The 17,452-nt window shown below is 56.7% G+C and overlaps 1 protein-coding gene and 1 pseudogene across 8 annotated transcripts; one reads left to right on the forward strand and one right to left on the reverse strand.

Moving 5' to 3' along the window:
- Positions 1-217: 217 nt before the first annotated feature.
- On the forward strand, positions 218-2,920 carry LOC115649436 (annotated as a pseudogene).
- Positions 2,921-7,354: 4,434 nt separating this feature from the next.
- On the reverse strand, positions 7,355-16,548 carry LOC115649148 (dynamin-1-like protein). 8 transcript variants are annotated; one of them, XM_030557783.1, is made up of 17 exons: positions 16,491-16,548; positions 16,151-16,278; positions 15,608-15,758; positions 15,102-15,148; positions 14,721-14,869; positions 14,377-14,463; positions 13,876-14,038; positions 12,994-13,114; positions 12,607-12,738; positions 12,003-12,209; positions 11,660-11,780; positions 10,754-10,909; positions 9,870-9,959; positions 8,742-8,840; positions 7,896-8,005; positions 7,601-7,760; positions 7,355-7,529 (listed from the first exon to the last, which is right to left on the reverse strand). In XM_030557783.1, the coding sequence occupies exons 1-17, from the start codon at positions 16,517-16,519 to the stop codon at positions 7,473-7,475; spliced, it is 2,007 nt and encodes a 668-aa protein (XP_030413643.1). In that variant the 5' UTR covers positions 16,520-16,548; the 3' UTR covers positions 7,355-7,472. The 8 variants fall into 8 exon arrangements, with proteins under 8 accessions (XP_030413643.1, XP_030413644.1, XP_030413651.1 ...); XM_030557784.1 differs by having other exon boundaries at positions 15,608-15,753; positions 16,491-16,542; XM_030557791.1 differs by lacking the exon at positions 15,608-15,758 and having other exon boundaries at positions 14,721-14,792.
- Positions 16,549-17,452: the final 904 nt, after the last annotated feature.

Raw genomic sequence — 17,452 nt, forward strand, 5'->3', positions numbered from 1 at the left:
CGGAGAGCCTGCTGGCACTGTTCGGTCCAGACCACCTTGTCTGGCTTCCCCTTCTTGCACAGCTCAGTGATGGGGGCGGTTATGGGGCTAAAGTGGTGCACGAACCTTCGATAGTACCCCACCAGGCCTGGACCTGCTTTTTGGTTTGGGGAGCAGGCCAGTCTCCGATCACCTCCACCTTGGCTGGTTCTGGCTTTCGGCAGCCACTCCCCATCCGATGGCCCAGGTAAGATACTTCAGCCATCACCACCTTACACTTCTCAGCCTTTACGGTTAACCCAGCCTCTCGCAGTTGGTCCAGCACTCCTTTAACCTAGGACACGTGGTCCTCCCAGGTCCGGCTAAAGACGCAGATGTCGGCAATATACGCCATAGCAAAACTCTCCATCCCCCTCAGTAGCTGTTCTACCAGGCGCTGGAAGGTGGCGAGCACTCCCTTGAGGCCAAAGGGCAGGGTCAGAAACTCATAGAGCCCCAGAGGGCTGATAAAGGCCAATTTCAGCCTGGCACCTGCGTCCAGCGACACTTGCAAGTAGCCCTTTGTCAGATCCATGGTGGTGAGGTACCGAGCGCCTCCCAGCTTGTCTAGGAGCTCATCAGGCCTAGGCATGGGGTTGGCCACATATATGGTGATGACATTGAGCTTTCAATAGTCTACACAGAACCGGATAGACCCATCCCTTTTGGGGACCAGCATCACTGGTGACGCCGAAGGGCTGGAAGACGGCTGGATCACCCCCAAAGCCAACATGCCTCTGACCTCCTTTTCTAGGTCCTGGGTAGTTTTCCCGATGACCCGAAAAGGAGAACATCTTATAGGGGGATGTGACCCGGTCTCCATCAGGTGGACAGGTCGGGATCCAGAACCCCATGGGGGGCTGTGGTAGCAGGGGACTGGGTCCCAGGCTGGGAACAGGGACCCCATGTGGGGCTGTGGTAGCAGGGGACTGGGTCCCAGGCTGGGAGCAGGGACCCCATAGGGGCTGGGTCCCAGGCTGGGAGCCAGGACCCCATGGGGGTGGTAGCAGGGGGCTGAGTCCCAGATACAGGGGCAGGGACCCTGCTGCATCACCTCAGGTGTCCCTACCGGCAGGGGTGGAGGGTGTCCCAGTCCCATAGGGTGAGGGAGGAGCACTCCCCCATTTAATAGGTGACTCCCATGGTCCTGTGTCTCTCAGCTCACGTTCCCCCACCAGTGCCCCCCTCCCAGGAGCCTGTCCCCCCCATGGTGGGGACATGGCACCCTTGACTGGTGTGGGAGCTGTCTAGCCCAGGGGACCAGGGGTGGTGTGTGACATGAGCGTGCCTTGGCGACCTCCCCACATCTCCCCACCCTCATCCCCAGAGCCGCGGCCCAGGAGATATAACGTGGCCTCCTGCAGCCCTGCCCCGAGCAGCGTCTCGCCTTCCGCCTAGTCAGCGGTGCCGCCAACGTCATCGGGCCCAAGATCTGCCTGGAGGATGAAATGTGAGTTGCAGGTTTGGGGCACAGCACGAGAGGTGAGAGAAGGCAGCATGCTAATCAGGGTCAGAACTGTGCGGCGGACCCAGGAGTCCGGGCTCCCTCCCAGCCCACTGGACTGCACACCCCTCTCAGAGCCAGGGAGAGAACCCAGGTGTCCTGGCTCCCCTGTAGGTGGTGGGTGGGACGTTCTCACCTCACTTTCATTCCAGGCTAATGAGCAGCGTGAAGAACAATGTGGGGCGGGGCCTGAACATGGCCCTGGTGAATGGTGAGGAGGGGAGGGGGGAACATTGTTGTGGGGCACTGGGCAGGCCAGAGGGTATGGGGGGGCTGGGGAAGAGGGGGGCTGCAGAGGGTGGGGGGAACTGGGGAGGGGGCAGGAAAGGCGAGCTGGTCAGGGGAAGGAGGGGAGCTGCAGCGGGGCAGGCTCTGACTCTCTCTCTGGTTCCAGGGGTCAATGGGGAGCTCATTGATGCCAGGTTCTTCGACATGTGGGCTGGAGGTGAGAGGGGGGCAGCACCTGAGGATGTCGGGGGGGGAATCTTTGGGGGCTCCAGGTGGGAGACCCTGGCGCAGGGGGTGGGGAGTCTGTGAGAGGCAGGAATGTGGGGGGGGGAGGAGGCTCGGAAGCCCTGTGGGGCAGGAGGGCAGGGAGTCATGGGGCAGCCACTGAGGATGTTGTGGGAGGGTCCGGGGGGTGGGGGGAATCCATGGGGGCTCCAGTTGGGAGACCCTGGTATGGGAGGTCTGTGTGATAGGCAGGAACCTGGGGGGAGGCTCAGGGGAACCCCGTGGGTCAGGGGGGCCCAGGCCTGCACTCACTCCGCATCTTTCACCCCAGATGTCAACGAGCTGCTGAAGTTCATTCGGATGCTGCACGAGGGAACCCTGGTGTTCGTGGCCTCATACGACGACCCAGCCACCAAGTGGGTGTGGGGTGCGGGACCAGTGAGGCCTTTCCCCTCTGAGGGTGCCGGTTCCCATTCAGCCCCACGGCAGGGACTGGCTGACTTGGGGGGGGTGGGAATGCAGCCTGGGGCCTCACCCCTCTGGGGGTGCTGACTCCCATCGAGCCTCAGGGCCAGTGTTGGGGGGCCTGTCTGGCTAGGGGGGCAGGATACAGGCCCTCTCCCCTCTAGGGGGCACCAGCTCACATCCCGCCCCAGGGCGGGGACTAGCTGCCTCGGGGGGTGGGGTGGGGTGGGAAATGGGGCCTGGGGTCTTTCCCCTCTGGCAAGTGCCAGCTCCCATCCAGCCCCAAGGTGGGGGCCCTGGCTGGCTCGGTGCAGGGCCCTGATCCTGCTGCTGAGCCAGGGTTCTGCCCCCCGGATGAACAAAGAGACGTGGAGGATTTTCAGCGAGCTTGGCAGCAGTGTGGCCAAGGAGCTTGGATTCCGCGACAGCTGGGTCTTCATGGGGGTCAAGGGGGTGCAGGACAAAAGCCCCTTCGAGTAGGTGGGCCCCCCACCTTCCCGTTTCCCCCTTCCTGGGGGCCAGGCCCACTCCTCTCCCCATCCCCAGCTGATTGCCTTCCCAAGGGCAGACCTGGGGCCAGCCAGCGGGTGTCCTGTCATGCCTGCAGAGATTCTCATGAGTGGAGGCCTGGGGAAGGGGGGGATGGGTCACAGCTTTGGGTGGGGGAAGAGGGTGGGGCCCCTGGGACTGAGGGGGTGGAGAAGCTGGGGGGGCAGTAGGGGAATGGGTCACAGCTTGGGGGGGGAAGAGATTGGGGCCCCTGGGACTGAGCAGGTAGAGAAGCCGGGGTTGTGGGTCACAGCTTGTGTGGGGGGAAAGGCTGGGGCACCTTGGACTGGTTTCAGCTCGGAGACTAGATGAGCCCGGGGGAGTGCACAATGCTGGGGGGCGGCGGGGGAGGCTGCAGGACTCTATGCAGGGGGCTCTGTATAGATCTCACCCATTTTGGGATGAACTCTGCAATAAATGGTGCAGTAGAAACCCCTACCTGTCTGAATATAATCAGGAAAAAGACCCACCCATCCCCTCCCGAGGCTGCAATCCACCCCTTGAAGCTACCCCCACTGGAACCGCCCCCAGCATAGCCTGCTGGGATCAACCTTCTCCCAGGACCGCCCCCAATACAGCCTCCTTCTCAGGAACTCTCCCCTCCCTTTGGTTAATGAGCCCTGTGGCCGCTACGCAGCCCTCCCTTGGATCGTCCTTCCGCCCAGCATGGGAGATGGGACTTTCGCAAAGACCCACAAACAGCGTCTCCCAGAATCCACCTCTGCAGACCCCCCTACCCCCCCAAAGGGACATGTGCCTCATGCTGGCAGGTGAAGAGTTAACAGGCAGCTGAGTGGTCCAATTAGCCCATCCTGGAGAGGGATGGAAGGCAGCTAATTAAGGATGAGCAGCAGCTGGGGAGGTGCAGGCTTGGCTCCTATAAAGGAAGAGGATGTGGGTGCACTGGCTGGAAAACAGAGGTGGAGAGAGAGGGTTGTGCTGGGAGCTGGACGCGCCCCCGCCCCCCCGGGTGTGTGTTCCTATACTGTTGGAAAGCCCCCTTCCATCAGTGCAGTCTCTGTCCATGCTGTGGGGTCACTCTAGTGTGGTCTGTTCCATAGATACCCCTATGGCCAGGGTTGTAGGGTGGGCCCCTGAGGGAGGGACAAGGAATTGGGGGGGTGACCTTCATAAGCTAATTTCACAAGTAATTTTATATTTTTATTTTTAAAAACAAAAATGTATTAATTACAAAAAAATCTCCATTTTTTAGTTAAAAATATGATCCTCCCTTATTTTGTGGCCCCTTCCCGGGGGGACAGAGATGCCTGCAGTGTTGGGAGCAGCTGAGTAGGGGTTTTGTTAATGCCGGGGGGAGGCATAAATTCTGGGAGTGCCCCTTGTCACTCCAGCCCTCAATGTTCTGTTGCCCCCCATGCACTGGAATCAATGTCCCAGCACTGAAGTGGGGCAGGCTGCACCAGGAATGCTGGCAGAATCACTGCCTGAGAGCTCGTATTTGAGACAGGTGTCGGAGGGATTCCAAATGCCATGTGTAGTACGGGTTTGGTTGTGCAGGGAATGTCCGCACTTCAAACACCCCATCAGTGCCGTGTCAGCTACCTATGCCAACAGGGGGCCGGGGGGAGGTTTCCCATCCTCATAGGTAATCCACCTCCCCGAGAGGCTATAGCCAGGTTGATGGAAGAATTCTTCCATCTTAGTGCTGTTTACACCAGGGGTGGGTCAGTGTTGCTGCCTCTCTCAGGTTCTTCACACTGTAGCTGCACTGATGTAAATTCCTGGTGCAAACCAGGCCTAAGAGATTGTGGCTGGTATGCCCCGACAAGCATGCTCGCTCTCCCCCTCCCCACCCGTGGGACGCTGACTGGCAGCTGAGCTATTAACACCTGCGTAGGCTCATCCACACAACAGCTCTGAGGACTGACTCTGCTGAGCGCCAGGAGTTCAGCGACGGTGCAAAGCAAAGGGGTGTGCGCCAGTCATGGTCCGGGCCCAGGAGAGAAGAGAGGCAACGGGCTGCACTTCAACGCATTTGAGCTGCAGGTTGTTTGGGGACATAATCTGTCCAAGATTTGTACATGGGGCCCAGGGCTCTGTTGGGAGCCGCCAACCCAGCATGGGGTCAGCCAGGTCACGCTGATGTTTGCCGAGGTGGGGCGAGGCCCTCAGCTCATGCAGGACTTGGGGCCAGAGACCCCCCCCCCACTCCTAGGACGTTCCTGGGGCTGCTCCTCTGGGCGGCGCTCTGGGGGGTCAAAGTAGCTGCTGATTCCTTAGGAGCTGTGGTGAGAGCGGCCGCAATTCAGCCCGTGGGCAGCGATCCTGAGGTTCCGGCCGCCTCGTGAAGGGCAAGGAGCAGCCGGAGCTGGAGGGAGAAGCCTGGTGCTGGGGGCCAAGCAGTGGCTGCGGGGGCCGGGTGCGGACGGGCAGCGAGGGGGCTGGCGCGGAAAGACGCCCCAGCTGCAGATCCCTGTGGGCGGACCGGGAGGGAAACCGGGGTTCCGGGCGGAGCCGGTGTCCCAGCCCCATCCTGGCTCCTGGTTCAATCAGTGACGGGTTCAGCAGCTGGTAAGTTGGTGCGCAAAGCCCCCCCAGGAGACTCCCAGCCCCGGGCCAGGACACAGCGGGACCAGGTTCCCCCCCCCCCGGTTGAGAACTCGCCATGGACCCGGCGCGGCCAACAGCGCGGAGATAAAGCAGGGGATGGCCCCCGCTCAGGGAGCAGCGGTGGCTGCTGCCTCCAAGCAGGGAAGAAGGTGGGGGGGGAAGCCCCCCGTGTCCTGCTGCGGAGGTGCCCCAGAGGGAGTGAACCCAGCAGGCAGTGACCAGGGATCTCTGCTGTCAGCCATCTCCACCCCCCTGACAGACAGAGGCTGGGGACCCCATTCCTTACCCAGTCTGGTTAGTTATCCAGTTCCCTTGTAAACCCCACTTATAACTTTTCCTTATCCCCTTTCTCCACATGACTCATGGTTTTATAGACCTCTGTCATAGCCCCCCTTAGTCACCTCTTTTCCAAGCTGAAGGGGCCTAGCCTCTTTAATCTCTCCTCATATGGGACACTCTCCAAACCCTTAATCATTTTAGTTGCCCTTCTCTGAACCTTTTTTAGTGCCAGATGATCTTTTCTGAGATGAGGCGACCACAGCTGTATGCAGTATTCGAGATGTGGGCGTACTATGGATTTATAAAAGGGCAATAAGATAATCTCAGGAATAACGAATAAGACAAACATCCTGTTTGCTTTTTTGACAGCCTCTACAAACTGTCTTATTGTAGCTAAATCAGCCCCTATCATATTGTATGTATAGCCCGAGTTATTTTGTTGCCCAAATCATTTAGTTTTGTGAGATTGTTGAGCAGTTTGAGACAAGGCACAGGCTGTGGGGCTTGGCCACAGGCCTTCTCCCCTGGCAGTCAGGGCCATGGGCAGACAACGGAATTTGGGCAGGGCAGGAGCTTGTCTCTAGCTGGAGAAAGAAAGGTAAGTTGGGGATATGGGGCACCCCTAACCCCCGGGGAGAGGGAGAGTAGCCTGATCTCTTTCCCAGTCCTTCTGGGATAAGTTGGAGGAGCAGGTCAGGAGAAGGGCTAGCCAAAAACTCCAAAGGTAGTAATAAAATGTTTTTTAAGTACATCAAAAGGAGGAAGCCTGCTAAACAACAACCAGTAGGGCCCCTTGATGATGGAGATACAAAACTTTGCTTCAGTCTTTACAGCTGAGGATGTTAGAGAGATTCTCAAACCTGAGTTGGCTTTTGTAGGTGACAAATTGAGGAAATATGAAGTTGCAGAACTAATCATTAAGGTTTCTCTCAGAAAGATAGTTAAGCCCAAAGCAAAGTGTGAAGAACTTCAATCATTTTTAGATTCTCTTTGTTCCCTTATCAATTTTCTACATTGCCTAGGTTCTGGTTATGTTAAGACCCTCTTGTGTGGTTATGGTTATCATCCCTGCATTTCAGCCCAAGATGCCACCTGAAAGGGGTTGCTCAGAGCTGGGGGCATTTCCCATCCTTTATTCCAACATACCAGACTGGGCTTGCAGGTCATGCTGACAAGGACAACGACAACTGTGCACCAAGGGACAGAACAAAATGGCAGTATAGGCTGCTAACAGAGTAGGGAGCATACTGGTCCCGTATGAGGAGAGATTAAAGAGGCTAGGACTCTTCAGCATGGAAAAGAGGAGACTAAGGGGGAGGGAGGGAATATGATAGAGGTATATAAAATCATGCGTGATGTTGAGAAAGTAGATAACTTTTCCTTATTTACTTATTCCCATAATAGACAGCGGGTTTAAAACAAATGCAAGGAAGTTCTTTAAAAAGCATTCTTATGAGCCAGGCTGGTGCCCATACTGCATTAGCCACTCAGTGAATTCAAGCCAGCTTTTTGTGCAAACAGGTTTTATTCCATAACACCAACCCACCATCAGACCGGCTCAGATATATAGGCAGCAAAGAACCAGAGGGTGGGGTGTGTGTGGTGTCTCGAAACTCAGCTTCTCCAGCCATCCTCACCAGAGTTGCGTCTCCCGGATCTCAGAGATGGTCTGGCTGGCTCGCTGCAAGGCCTGATGGGAGATAGAAGACATTAGCAAAGGTAGGGTGGCAGAGAGACCTGACACCCCCCCTCCTCCCTCACCTGGAGCAGCCCAGCAGCCTCCTTGCGCTGCTGTGCCATGTCCTCTGACTCTGTAAGCAGCATGTCCAGCAGCTCCTGCTTGTATAGCTGTCCAACCAGCTGGCTCTGCAGATAGTCCTTGACATAGTTCACCAGGAAATGCATGATTGTCTTGAGGACGCTGTGGAGGAGGGGCAGAGGTCACAAGGGCACCCATCTCAAGCCCTTTCAATTCCCCATGGCCCTTAAGGGTCCAGGAGAGGGGCTGCAGCCTCACACCTTTGTCTGTCATTCCCCCCCACCCCCTCAATCTTACCTGTCCTGGATCCTTTTGCGCACAATGAGGAAATAGGATATGATGAGTCTGCGGATCACCTCACAATCCCACTGCTCCTGCTGGCTCAGCTTCCATGTGGCCGGCATAGGCTGTGGGAAAAGAGAGAGGGCATGGGCCTTCAAAGGAAAGGGGGGGGTCCCACCACGCAGGGCCTTCTCCCAGGGATAACAGTAGTAAGGTTATAAAGCCAGGCAATCTCCAGTTCCAGTAGCACAACGCTAGGATCACACACAAAGGTCAGAACATTCTCCAACGAGGTGGGTCGAAGCTGAAGCTAGAGACATTGAGGCTGGAAAGAAGGCATTAAGAGTGAAAAAATGGAATGTGGTGCATTGTCCAGCACTGGCCAGCTTTTCCCTAGGAATAACTTTGGGGCAGTTCTCTGGCCTATGGGTGTTGCAGGGTGTGTGTGTCAGACTAGATGATCAAAATGGTCCCTGCTGACCTTGGAAGCAAAGCAGCTCTGAAAAGGTGCAATGGGAGCCAGAGCACTGAGGTTGGCCCAGACACAGCTCTCCTGCTGTCACTACCCCACTCTCACCTGCCTGTGTGGGAAGGGTGTAATTCACTGTGTCCAGCAGATTGACAGCATGGGAGCGACTGGGGCTGGAATACATGGGGGGCTGGGCATTCCCCTTGGGCTTCTCCTCCATGCCAGCATCCTCCACTTTGTAACTCTTCCAGCGCCGGCTCCCCTCCACAGGGGGGTCATTCTGGGGACAGCAGAGACCAGCTGGCCACGTCAAGAGGGGTGACACTGGTATCCAGTGGAGGAGGTGGGGGGAAGAGGCTCAGCAGTGGGATACAGGAGCAGAGAAGCATTACCTTGCGGGTGCTGACAGAGGCAGACACCAGCGCTGTGTCCATGAAGTCCGGGTGCTTGGTGTTAATATAGGCAAGCTCGATTGCAACCAGATTATGAACCTGCATGGGAGAGAGATGGGATGGGGCCCAGCATGGTGGATTCAAAACAAAAAACCCTATGAGCTTTGAAAACAAAACAAGATTTAATTTAAACTCAATAAATGTGATTTTTATTGTGAAACTGTTTAAAGTAATATTGAGAGTATTGTAAGCTTAGCCCTTAACACAAGTTGCCAGAATTGTAATGGATTTTAATCAAGAGCAGTACATGCTTGCTGCTGACATCTTAAAGGACATCAAACTGCACATTCTCCTAGGATCATAGACCTGCCAGGGTTGGAAGGGACCTCAGCAGGTCATCTAGTCCAACCCCCTGCTCAAAGCAGAACCAATCCCCACACAGATTTTTGCCCTAGATCCCTAAATGGCCCCCTCAATGATTGAACTCTCAACCCTGGGTTTAGCAGACCAATGCTCAAACCACTGAGCTATCCCTCCCCCTCTTACACTTAACTTTCATTCAAAGGACATAGCGAAAGGCCTGTGTTGAACAGATCAGTTTTCAGTGCAAAACCTGTTTTGCTTGATATTTGTGCTTCTGGACCCAGCACATTTAAAGGTAATTTAATTTTCTTACTTGTAATTTGTGTCAAGATCTATTTGGATGGAAACTGGAATTCCATTAAAAATGCCCAGAAACAGCATTTAATTGTTTTTATTAATTAGCTAGTTAATAACAAGGCATCATTCACCATTTTCTAATACCAGAAAATTAAACTCTGAATAAATGTAGGTTCAACTACATAATTGTTTAAATAAACGTGTATAACTCTAGTGTATCCACCTGCTTTGCAGAAAGAAGCACCACACTTAGTGTAAAGACTATATTTAGCTGCAAATTAACATGGTTTAATGGTTATCAGCCACTGAGAATCCAACTTTTTTTTAAAGTGCATTTTCCCACTTGCTGATTTAAATCCAATCCATCTCCCCTAGGACAAAGACTTCAACCCCCACTCCCACATCAGGCCTCTACCCTGCATGGATACCAGATGTCCCATAGCAGCCCCCTCCCCTCTGGGGTGTTACCATCTCGTTGGTGATAGGCAGCCTCTGCCGCAGGATGCCTGTCACCACCTCCACAATCGCTTCATGCAGTTTGGGGAAGCGCAGCAGCTCCTGGTGCAGGGGGTGGGGGAGAAAGAGGAAAGATCTTGGAAATGTTGAAACTTCAAAAGATGGCTATTGAGATGTGCTGGACACAAATGGGCCCACAGCTTAGCCAGAGACTGCTCCAGCTGTGTTTGATGAGTGCAGGCCAGAGGTAAAAAAAGTAGTTATGCCACCTGATTGCATGCTATGTTATTTTACTGTCAGAGCCCATGGGGGTCAGGAATCCAACCCCAGCTGCGCAGCACCCAGGTTACAGGGTAGGGGTCACAGAACCCCTCACTGGTCTAGGTGGACCCCCCAAACCATCACACACACCCCAGGGGGATTGCACAAATTGGGTCAGAGCAGGCCTGAGAGGCCCAGGAGATAGAGAAGGGTCTTTGGTATCAGTTATCAAGGATGAATGTAACCCAGAAACAGACATGAGACCATAACCAGGGGGCAAAGCCAGCACGCACTTGGGAGGGCTCAGGGAGAAGATGGGGGACACCAGGGGCACAGCAGGTCTGGCGACAGGGGGATGGTTTCACGCTGTGTTCTCACTGTAACGCTTTTATCTGAGATGAATGCACTGTGCAGCAGGGAAAGCTGGATGGGCTCTGCTAGCCCCGGCAGAGCCCCTTGGGGAAAATGTGGGGCAAACCACAGGCACTGGCCTAAGGTCAGACACTCCCCTGGGGGGCACCTGTGTGTTATAGGTGAAGCAGGTATGGATGATAGGAGCTGGGCTGTGGGGGGAGGGGGTCCCAGGTACCCACATGTTGTACATGGAGCAGGGATGGATGATTGCGGGGGGGCACCTGTGTGTTGTAGGTGGAGCAGTGCTGAATGATGTGCACGAGGAGCTGCAGCGCCAGTTGCACACAGCGCAGGCTCGGGTCCTCCAGACGCTTGATCTGACGTTTCACCAGCAGCTCGAAGGAGACCTCGGGCATGAAGAGGGCGGGACGGGGGCCCTGAGGGGGAGGCAGGGACCCCATCAGAGCAGTGGCTTCTCCAGTGGGGATAGAGAGAGAGACACCCCCACCCCCCCGTCACCACCCAGCCTCATCCCATTCTCCACTCTCGTGGGGCACAGAAAGCCAGGAGGGGGCTAGTCGGTCCCAGGCAGCCGTAGCGAGATGGGACTGAGGGTGTTGTGGGGTGGGCACATCCCACTCCAGGGGACTGGGAGGGGGGCACATACACGCACTCGCCCCGCAGTCCACTATGGTCTGTTACCCCTCCGTCATGGCTCGGTACCATCCCCAATGTGGTACATGTGGGGGAGGGGCCCCTACCGTGTAGAATCAGGCAATGTTATCGTACCATGCAAGGCTGGGACATGGTTGGTAAGAGGCACCACGGGAGGGGGCGGGGGCTGGCAGCCACAGAGGCAGGGGTGCTCGGGCTCCAGCAAAGAAAGGGGGACAAAAGGGGCAGGGTGGTACGGTCCAAGCCAGGGGCTAGCCTTCCAAAGCCAGCTGTTCACACGCCGCCCATGGCTTTGCAGTCTCCTCTTTAGCATTAACAACAGTTTACGAGGACAGCGGGTGGCATTTGCTATGGTGCTGGGCAGGCCGAGGTCTCTGGGTACCAAACCTCATGTCGCACTGTTCAATGTGGGACAGTGAGTGGGCCATGGGAACATCTGTGGCCCATTTATTCCACCTAAATTAATAGAACAGGGGCCGGTGGAGGGGGCACTGCCCGGGGGGGTACCATACCGTGGCATTGCGAATGGCTATCAGGATGTCCAGCATCGTGAGCCCAGCCAGCGGGTCGATGGACTCCAACGTCCGGCCCAACGTCTCCTGGAAGATGTAGCCCATGCGGGCACCCCTGCAGCTGGGGGATGGTGGGGTAGGGGGGAAGAGACACAGAAGGGTTCAGAGGGAGCATAGAAACAGTAGCCAAAGCACAGCCCACCCACCCCCCCGCCAAAATGGCCACACACCCCTGCCTCTCAGCACCACCCACCCTCATGCCCCCTGACTTCTCAGCTCCCAGGTATCTGCACTGCAATTCCTGCCCTTGAGGGGGCAGGTCCGCCTCCCCCACAGCACTCACAGCTCTGAGGTCTCAATGTTCCAGGCCGTGCCCTCGATGGTGTGGCAGTACTCGGTGGCGAACTTGGTGATGATCTGCAGCAGCATGGCATTCTTGTCCTCGATGGGCTGCCCATAGCTCTGCAGCACTGACTGATATTGGGCCGTCAGCACATTCACCCGGGTTTTCAGCTCCGGCAGGCAATTCCGGATGTGGTGCATCAGCAGCCTGGGGCAGGGCACAGGAATGGGCCCGTTTAACCCAGCCTCCCGGCTCCTGAATTTCCAGGGAATCATTCTAGCACCCAGCGCTGACAGCCAGGGCTCAACTCCTCTGCTGGGGTGACTCCAGGGTCTCCTGCCACCATGTGCTGCCCTGCTCCTCCTGCTGCCCCCCATGCTCCTGGCCACTCTCTAGTGGCACTGAGTTCTGCTAGAGAATGTCAGGTATGATACTCACCCACACCCCCGTTTCTGGTCAGTTGTAAATGGGCTCACTTCTATTCCATCTGCCCTGCGTCCTTTCCCTCCTCTGCAACAGATCCCTTAACTGCCCCCTGCCCAGCCCTAGTCCTCTGGCCCCAGTGCCCCTCGCCAGGGAGAGCAGAGCCCCAGCTGGCACCCACCGGTTGAGGGTCTTGGCCAGGTGCCGGGTGCCGTTGCGGTTGGCCAGCAATGGGTATTGCTTCTGCAGGAAGGCCTGCTCATCCTGCAGTGACTCAGTGATGCTCTTCCAAGTTTTGATGTCGTGCTGGCTCCTGGGAGGGTCGGGACAGAGTCATTGTCTGTCCCCACTCCCCCCACCCATTCCAGGCTGGTGGGGAACATTGGGTTTGCTGCCCCCTGCAGTCCCTCCAATCCCCCAAACTCCAGCACAGCACCCCCATCCCACCACCAAAGACATTCTCCAGAACCCTCCTCCCCCTCAACTCCAGCCCCTCCCACCTCTCAGCAGACCCCCATGCCCTACATCTCCACAGCCCCCCCCCGGACTCCACCACCCTCCTACCCACCTGTTCACCACCCCAATGATGCCCAGTTTGACAGGGATGACCCGGCCCATCAGAACGTCCATGGCGTCCGTCCCAGCGTCCATCAGGTCCAGCTTGGTGACCACGGACAGTGTGCGGCATCCTGCAGGAGAGGAGAGGGTAGGGATGATCAGGCAGGCCCAGGCTCAGAGATGGAGACCTAGGCACAAGCTACACTTACCCACCTAGTGACCTGGGTCAGGGTGTGAAACCCCAAAGGGCGACCTAACCCCCAGCACAGACACTGCTGTGCTGGCAGACCAGTGTTTCTGGCGCTAGGTGGCATTCCTACAGCACCAGGAAAGCCCCTCAATCAGGTACCCGTGTCTGGGCCGGCACAGCCGCTGGAGCCCACACAGTGCAGCCAGGGCAGGAGGCAGACCCCCAGGAGGTTTTGGAGCAGCAGGGCAGGGGATTCAGCCGACACAGACTCTGACCTAAGCCTGGCTTTTCTTCTCTAGCCTGGGCCCTCCAATCCCAGACTGCAGGGGTCCAACAAACATCAGCAAGTTTTGCTATGGCCACCCCGCATCTCTCCTGGTCCCTGCTGCCTGCAGCACTCCTGGCAGGCCTGAAGTCTCCGCTAGAGACCCAAACTCCCCTAGAGTGGTGGACAGCCACAGAGAGGAACAGGGGGGCTGGAGCCCAAGGGACTTACAGGGGAACAAAGCCGGAGCCTCGCACATTAAAAGGGGCGGCACTCCCTAAAGAGACTCTGTGAAGGCTGCAGCACCAAACACTCAGTAAATCCACTGCATCCCCCTTACCACCTGCCTCCACTCCCCCCATGCAGGGCTCACAGCCCACTAGCTCTCAGCCCCACCCATGCCCTAAGTCCCCTGGGGGAGCCCCTCACATCAGTACCATCGGGGTCAACATCCCGGGCCAGCTTGAGCGCCTCAGAGGTGGCCACGTCGGTGTCGGCAGCTGTCACAACCAGGATCAGGCAGTTCGGATTGGAGACGTAGGATAGGATCATCTCCAGCACCTGGCCCTCAATGTCGGGGGGCTGGTCCCCCACAGGCCCCTGGAGAGGGGAGAGAAGAGTGAGTGCAGGCTCCTGCCAGACAAGATACAGGCGAGCCCGGACTGCTGGGTTCTCTCTCCAGCTCTGGGATGACAGCAGGGGCAAGTGGTTAGAGCAGGAGGGCCTGGGAGCCAGGACTCATGGTTATAGACATTGACTGACTGAGGGTCCATAGTTGGGAAGGTCTCCCAGTGAGAACAGGAATAAGCCAGGTTTTGGAAATATCCCTTTAGCGGCAGCCTTGACAGACACCCACAGTGGGGCATTACCCCTCCCCACCCCATCCAAGGATCCCTCCCCATCCCATCCCCCAACGCCATGGGGCACCCGCCTCTCACCTTGGTGATCCCCGGTAGGTCGACCAGTGTCAAGTTCAGGACATGTGGGGAGTAGATCTTCAGATACAGGGGCTCCGGGCTGATCCCCTGCAGGGCAATAACCAACCGAGTTATAGTAGAGGGTGCTGGGAGCCAGGACTCCTGGGTTCTCTCCTCGGCTCTGGGAGGGAGAGTGGAGTCTGGTGGGTTAGAGCAGGGGGGGCTGGGAGCCAGGCCTCCTGGTTCTCTCCTCAGCTCTGGGAGGGAGAGTGGGGTCTGGTGGGTTACAGTAGTGGGAGGCTGGGATCAGGACTCCTGGTTTCACACACAAACATTGGGGATGTTTTGTCACAGGTGTTCATTACCTTGTTGGTTCCTGTCGTCCTCTCGGTCTCAGTCTCAATCTCCTGCTGGATCTCACTGAAGTCGGTGAAGGTCTGAGAGGGGACAGGGAGGCACAGCAGGCCCTGAGACACGCTCCATGGCCCCAGCGGCACTTCCCTCTGCGCCAAAGCTGACAGTACATGGACAGGGGGCATGCAATGACCCACAGCCAGGATGGGTAAGGGAGGCTGCCCCCACCTCCATCAAAGGACAGGGATGGGTGATGGGAATATCACCCCCATTATTCCTTGACAGACAGGTCAGGAAGGGGCATCTACCACCCCTCTAATTACCATGATTCCCCCCTAAGACGAAGACAGGGGTTGAGGTAGCCACCTCCAGATCCCGAGCAGGGTCCCTACCTTGTGCTTGCAATGCAGGAAGGTTGCCCACTCTTCGGCCTGGGTACCTGCACGGAGAGCCAATTTGGGGTCACTCTCAGCCCCCCAGGGTGTGGACAGGGCTTCAGGGGCTTGTGCAGCCCCACTGAAAGCAGCTGTTTCGGACCCTGGCTCCCCATAGGAATCATTGGCTTCAACCCACAGACACGGGCTCCCCAGCAGCAGGGAGAGAGGGAGTCACAGTGAGCCAAACATCTCGTGGTCTCACCACCTCAGCCCTTGGGGTCTCTACTCTCAACCTCCCAGAGCAGGGAGTGGGTGGGAGGCCTCCCAGTGAATGGTACTGCAGAGCAAGGGAGAGAACCCAGGAGTCCTGGCTTCCAGCCCCCCACTCCCACTCTAACCACTATACCTCACTGCCCTCCCAGAGCTGGGTTACAACCAAGGAGTCCTGGCCTCCCACAACCTTCTGCCTCCTGTCCCCTCAGCCCAGGGAGAGCCCACCATGCCTCCCAGCACCCCCTTACTTGTCTCCCCACTGGCTGCATGTTGCCGCTCCTCCAGAAATGGCACATTCACCAGCAGCAAGACCAGGGGCCGCCGGGTGACAATGCCTGAGCCCCGGGGCAGGAAGTCGCGACCCACAATGCTCTCCAGAACTGAGCTCTTCCCACTGCTCTGTGAGGGGGGGAGAGACGGGGTTAAGGCTGGAAGGGACAGGAGGGTGAGGGGCAGCCAGACGTGGTGGGCAGAGGGAGAAGAGGAGCCTGGGGCTTCAGAGATTAGAGAGTGTGGGCAGGGTCTCACCTGGACCCCGGTGGGGCAGCTGGATCCCCTCAGGAAGGAAGGGATTGGAGTCTCACCTGGGCCCCAATCACCATGACCTGGGGCAGCTGGATCCCCCCAGGGACAGAAGGGTTGGATGGGGGGGTCTCACCTGGGCCCCAATCACGATCTGGGGCAGCCGGATCCCCCCAGGAAGGGAAGGGTGGGATGAGGGGGGCAGGGGTATCACCTGGACCCCAATGAGGCAGCTGGATCCCCCCAGGGCGGGAAGAGTGGAGTCTCACCTGGGCCCCAATCACCACGATCTGGGGCAGCTGGATCACCTCGGCCCCTACCGTGTTGAAAATCTCCTGCAGTTTGTTGATAACGGGGATCAGAGTCTCCATGGCAGGGCCAGATGCAGGGCTCCTCCCTACAAGGGCACCCCCTCAAATCAACCGGGAGCCAGTACAGCCCCACAGCCAAAAACAGAACCCAGGCATCCGGCCTCCCCCCGCCTCCTCAGACACGGAGCAGTCCCAGGCATCTGGGCTCCCCGCCCAGACATGGAGCCGACCCAGGCGTCCCCCGACCTTCACAGACACGGAGCGGACCCAGGCGTCTGGGAAGGGTTCGCTCTGCTACCTGCTCTCGGGCCCCAGTTCCAGCCCCATTCACTCTCCAACCTGGAAGCACTGCCCTGCCCCCCGCCGCTCCCTATTGGTCCGAGACCCCAGGAGTCCCATCGCTGTTTGCGGAGGGGCCATCAATCACTGCTCAACGCCTTTCCTCTAATCCCATAGCAGGAGAGTGGCTCGGCTTGAGGGCTGAGACTGGAGGGTTATTGGCTCGTTCTCACACCAATCAGCGGGGCAATGGTCTCTGCGGCAGCCATGTTTGAAAGGGGCAACGTGAGGGCAACATTGGCCAAACATGGCTGTCTACACAAAAGAATAAATGGACTAAAATCCGACATCAGGAGTTATAACATTCAAAAACCAGTAGGAGAACACTTTAACCACTCTGGTCACTCAAAAACAGACCTAAAAGTGGCCATTCTTCAACAGAAAAACTTCAAAACCAGACTCCAAGGTGAAAGTGCACTACTGGAATTAATTCGCAAACTGAACACCACCACATTAGGCCTGAATAAAGACTGGGAGTAAATACTACTTTATTCTTTGCCCCCATAATATACAGATTAGCAAAGAAAACTTGGTTCAAAACCCAAATTCAAAACCTCAAACTTCAGTCCCTGAAATCTGAAGCTATGTACATATACAAGACCTATACACAGCAAATCCAAGCAAGGGCGCTCTCTTGGCAACCAGATAATGTGGCTCACTAGGCTGCTCTTTATGAGTCTGGCTTTAAAAAATACGCAGTAATACAGCATTAAAAGTAATACAGTTACAACATGACACTTCACAGTTCAGGGGAAAAAACCTCAGGCAATTGCTAGGAATTCAGTCTGAAAGAGAGAGGAGGAGGAGTTAAGGGAAAGAAAACTATTTTTAATCCCTGTTCAGGAAAAAAAGCGGAGAATACAGGGCCACTGAACTCTCACTTTAGTTAACACAAGTAGTTTGTGTCTACAGATTTCTGAG

This window comes from Gopherus evgoodei, chromosome 3 (assembly GCF_007399415.2).
Source record: "Gopherus evgoodei ecotype Sinaloan lineage chromosome 3, rGopEvg1_v1.p, whole genome shotgun sequence".
Taxonomy (NCBI): Eukaryota; Metazoa; Chordata; order Testudines; family Testudinidae; genus Gopherus; species Gopherus evgoodei.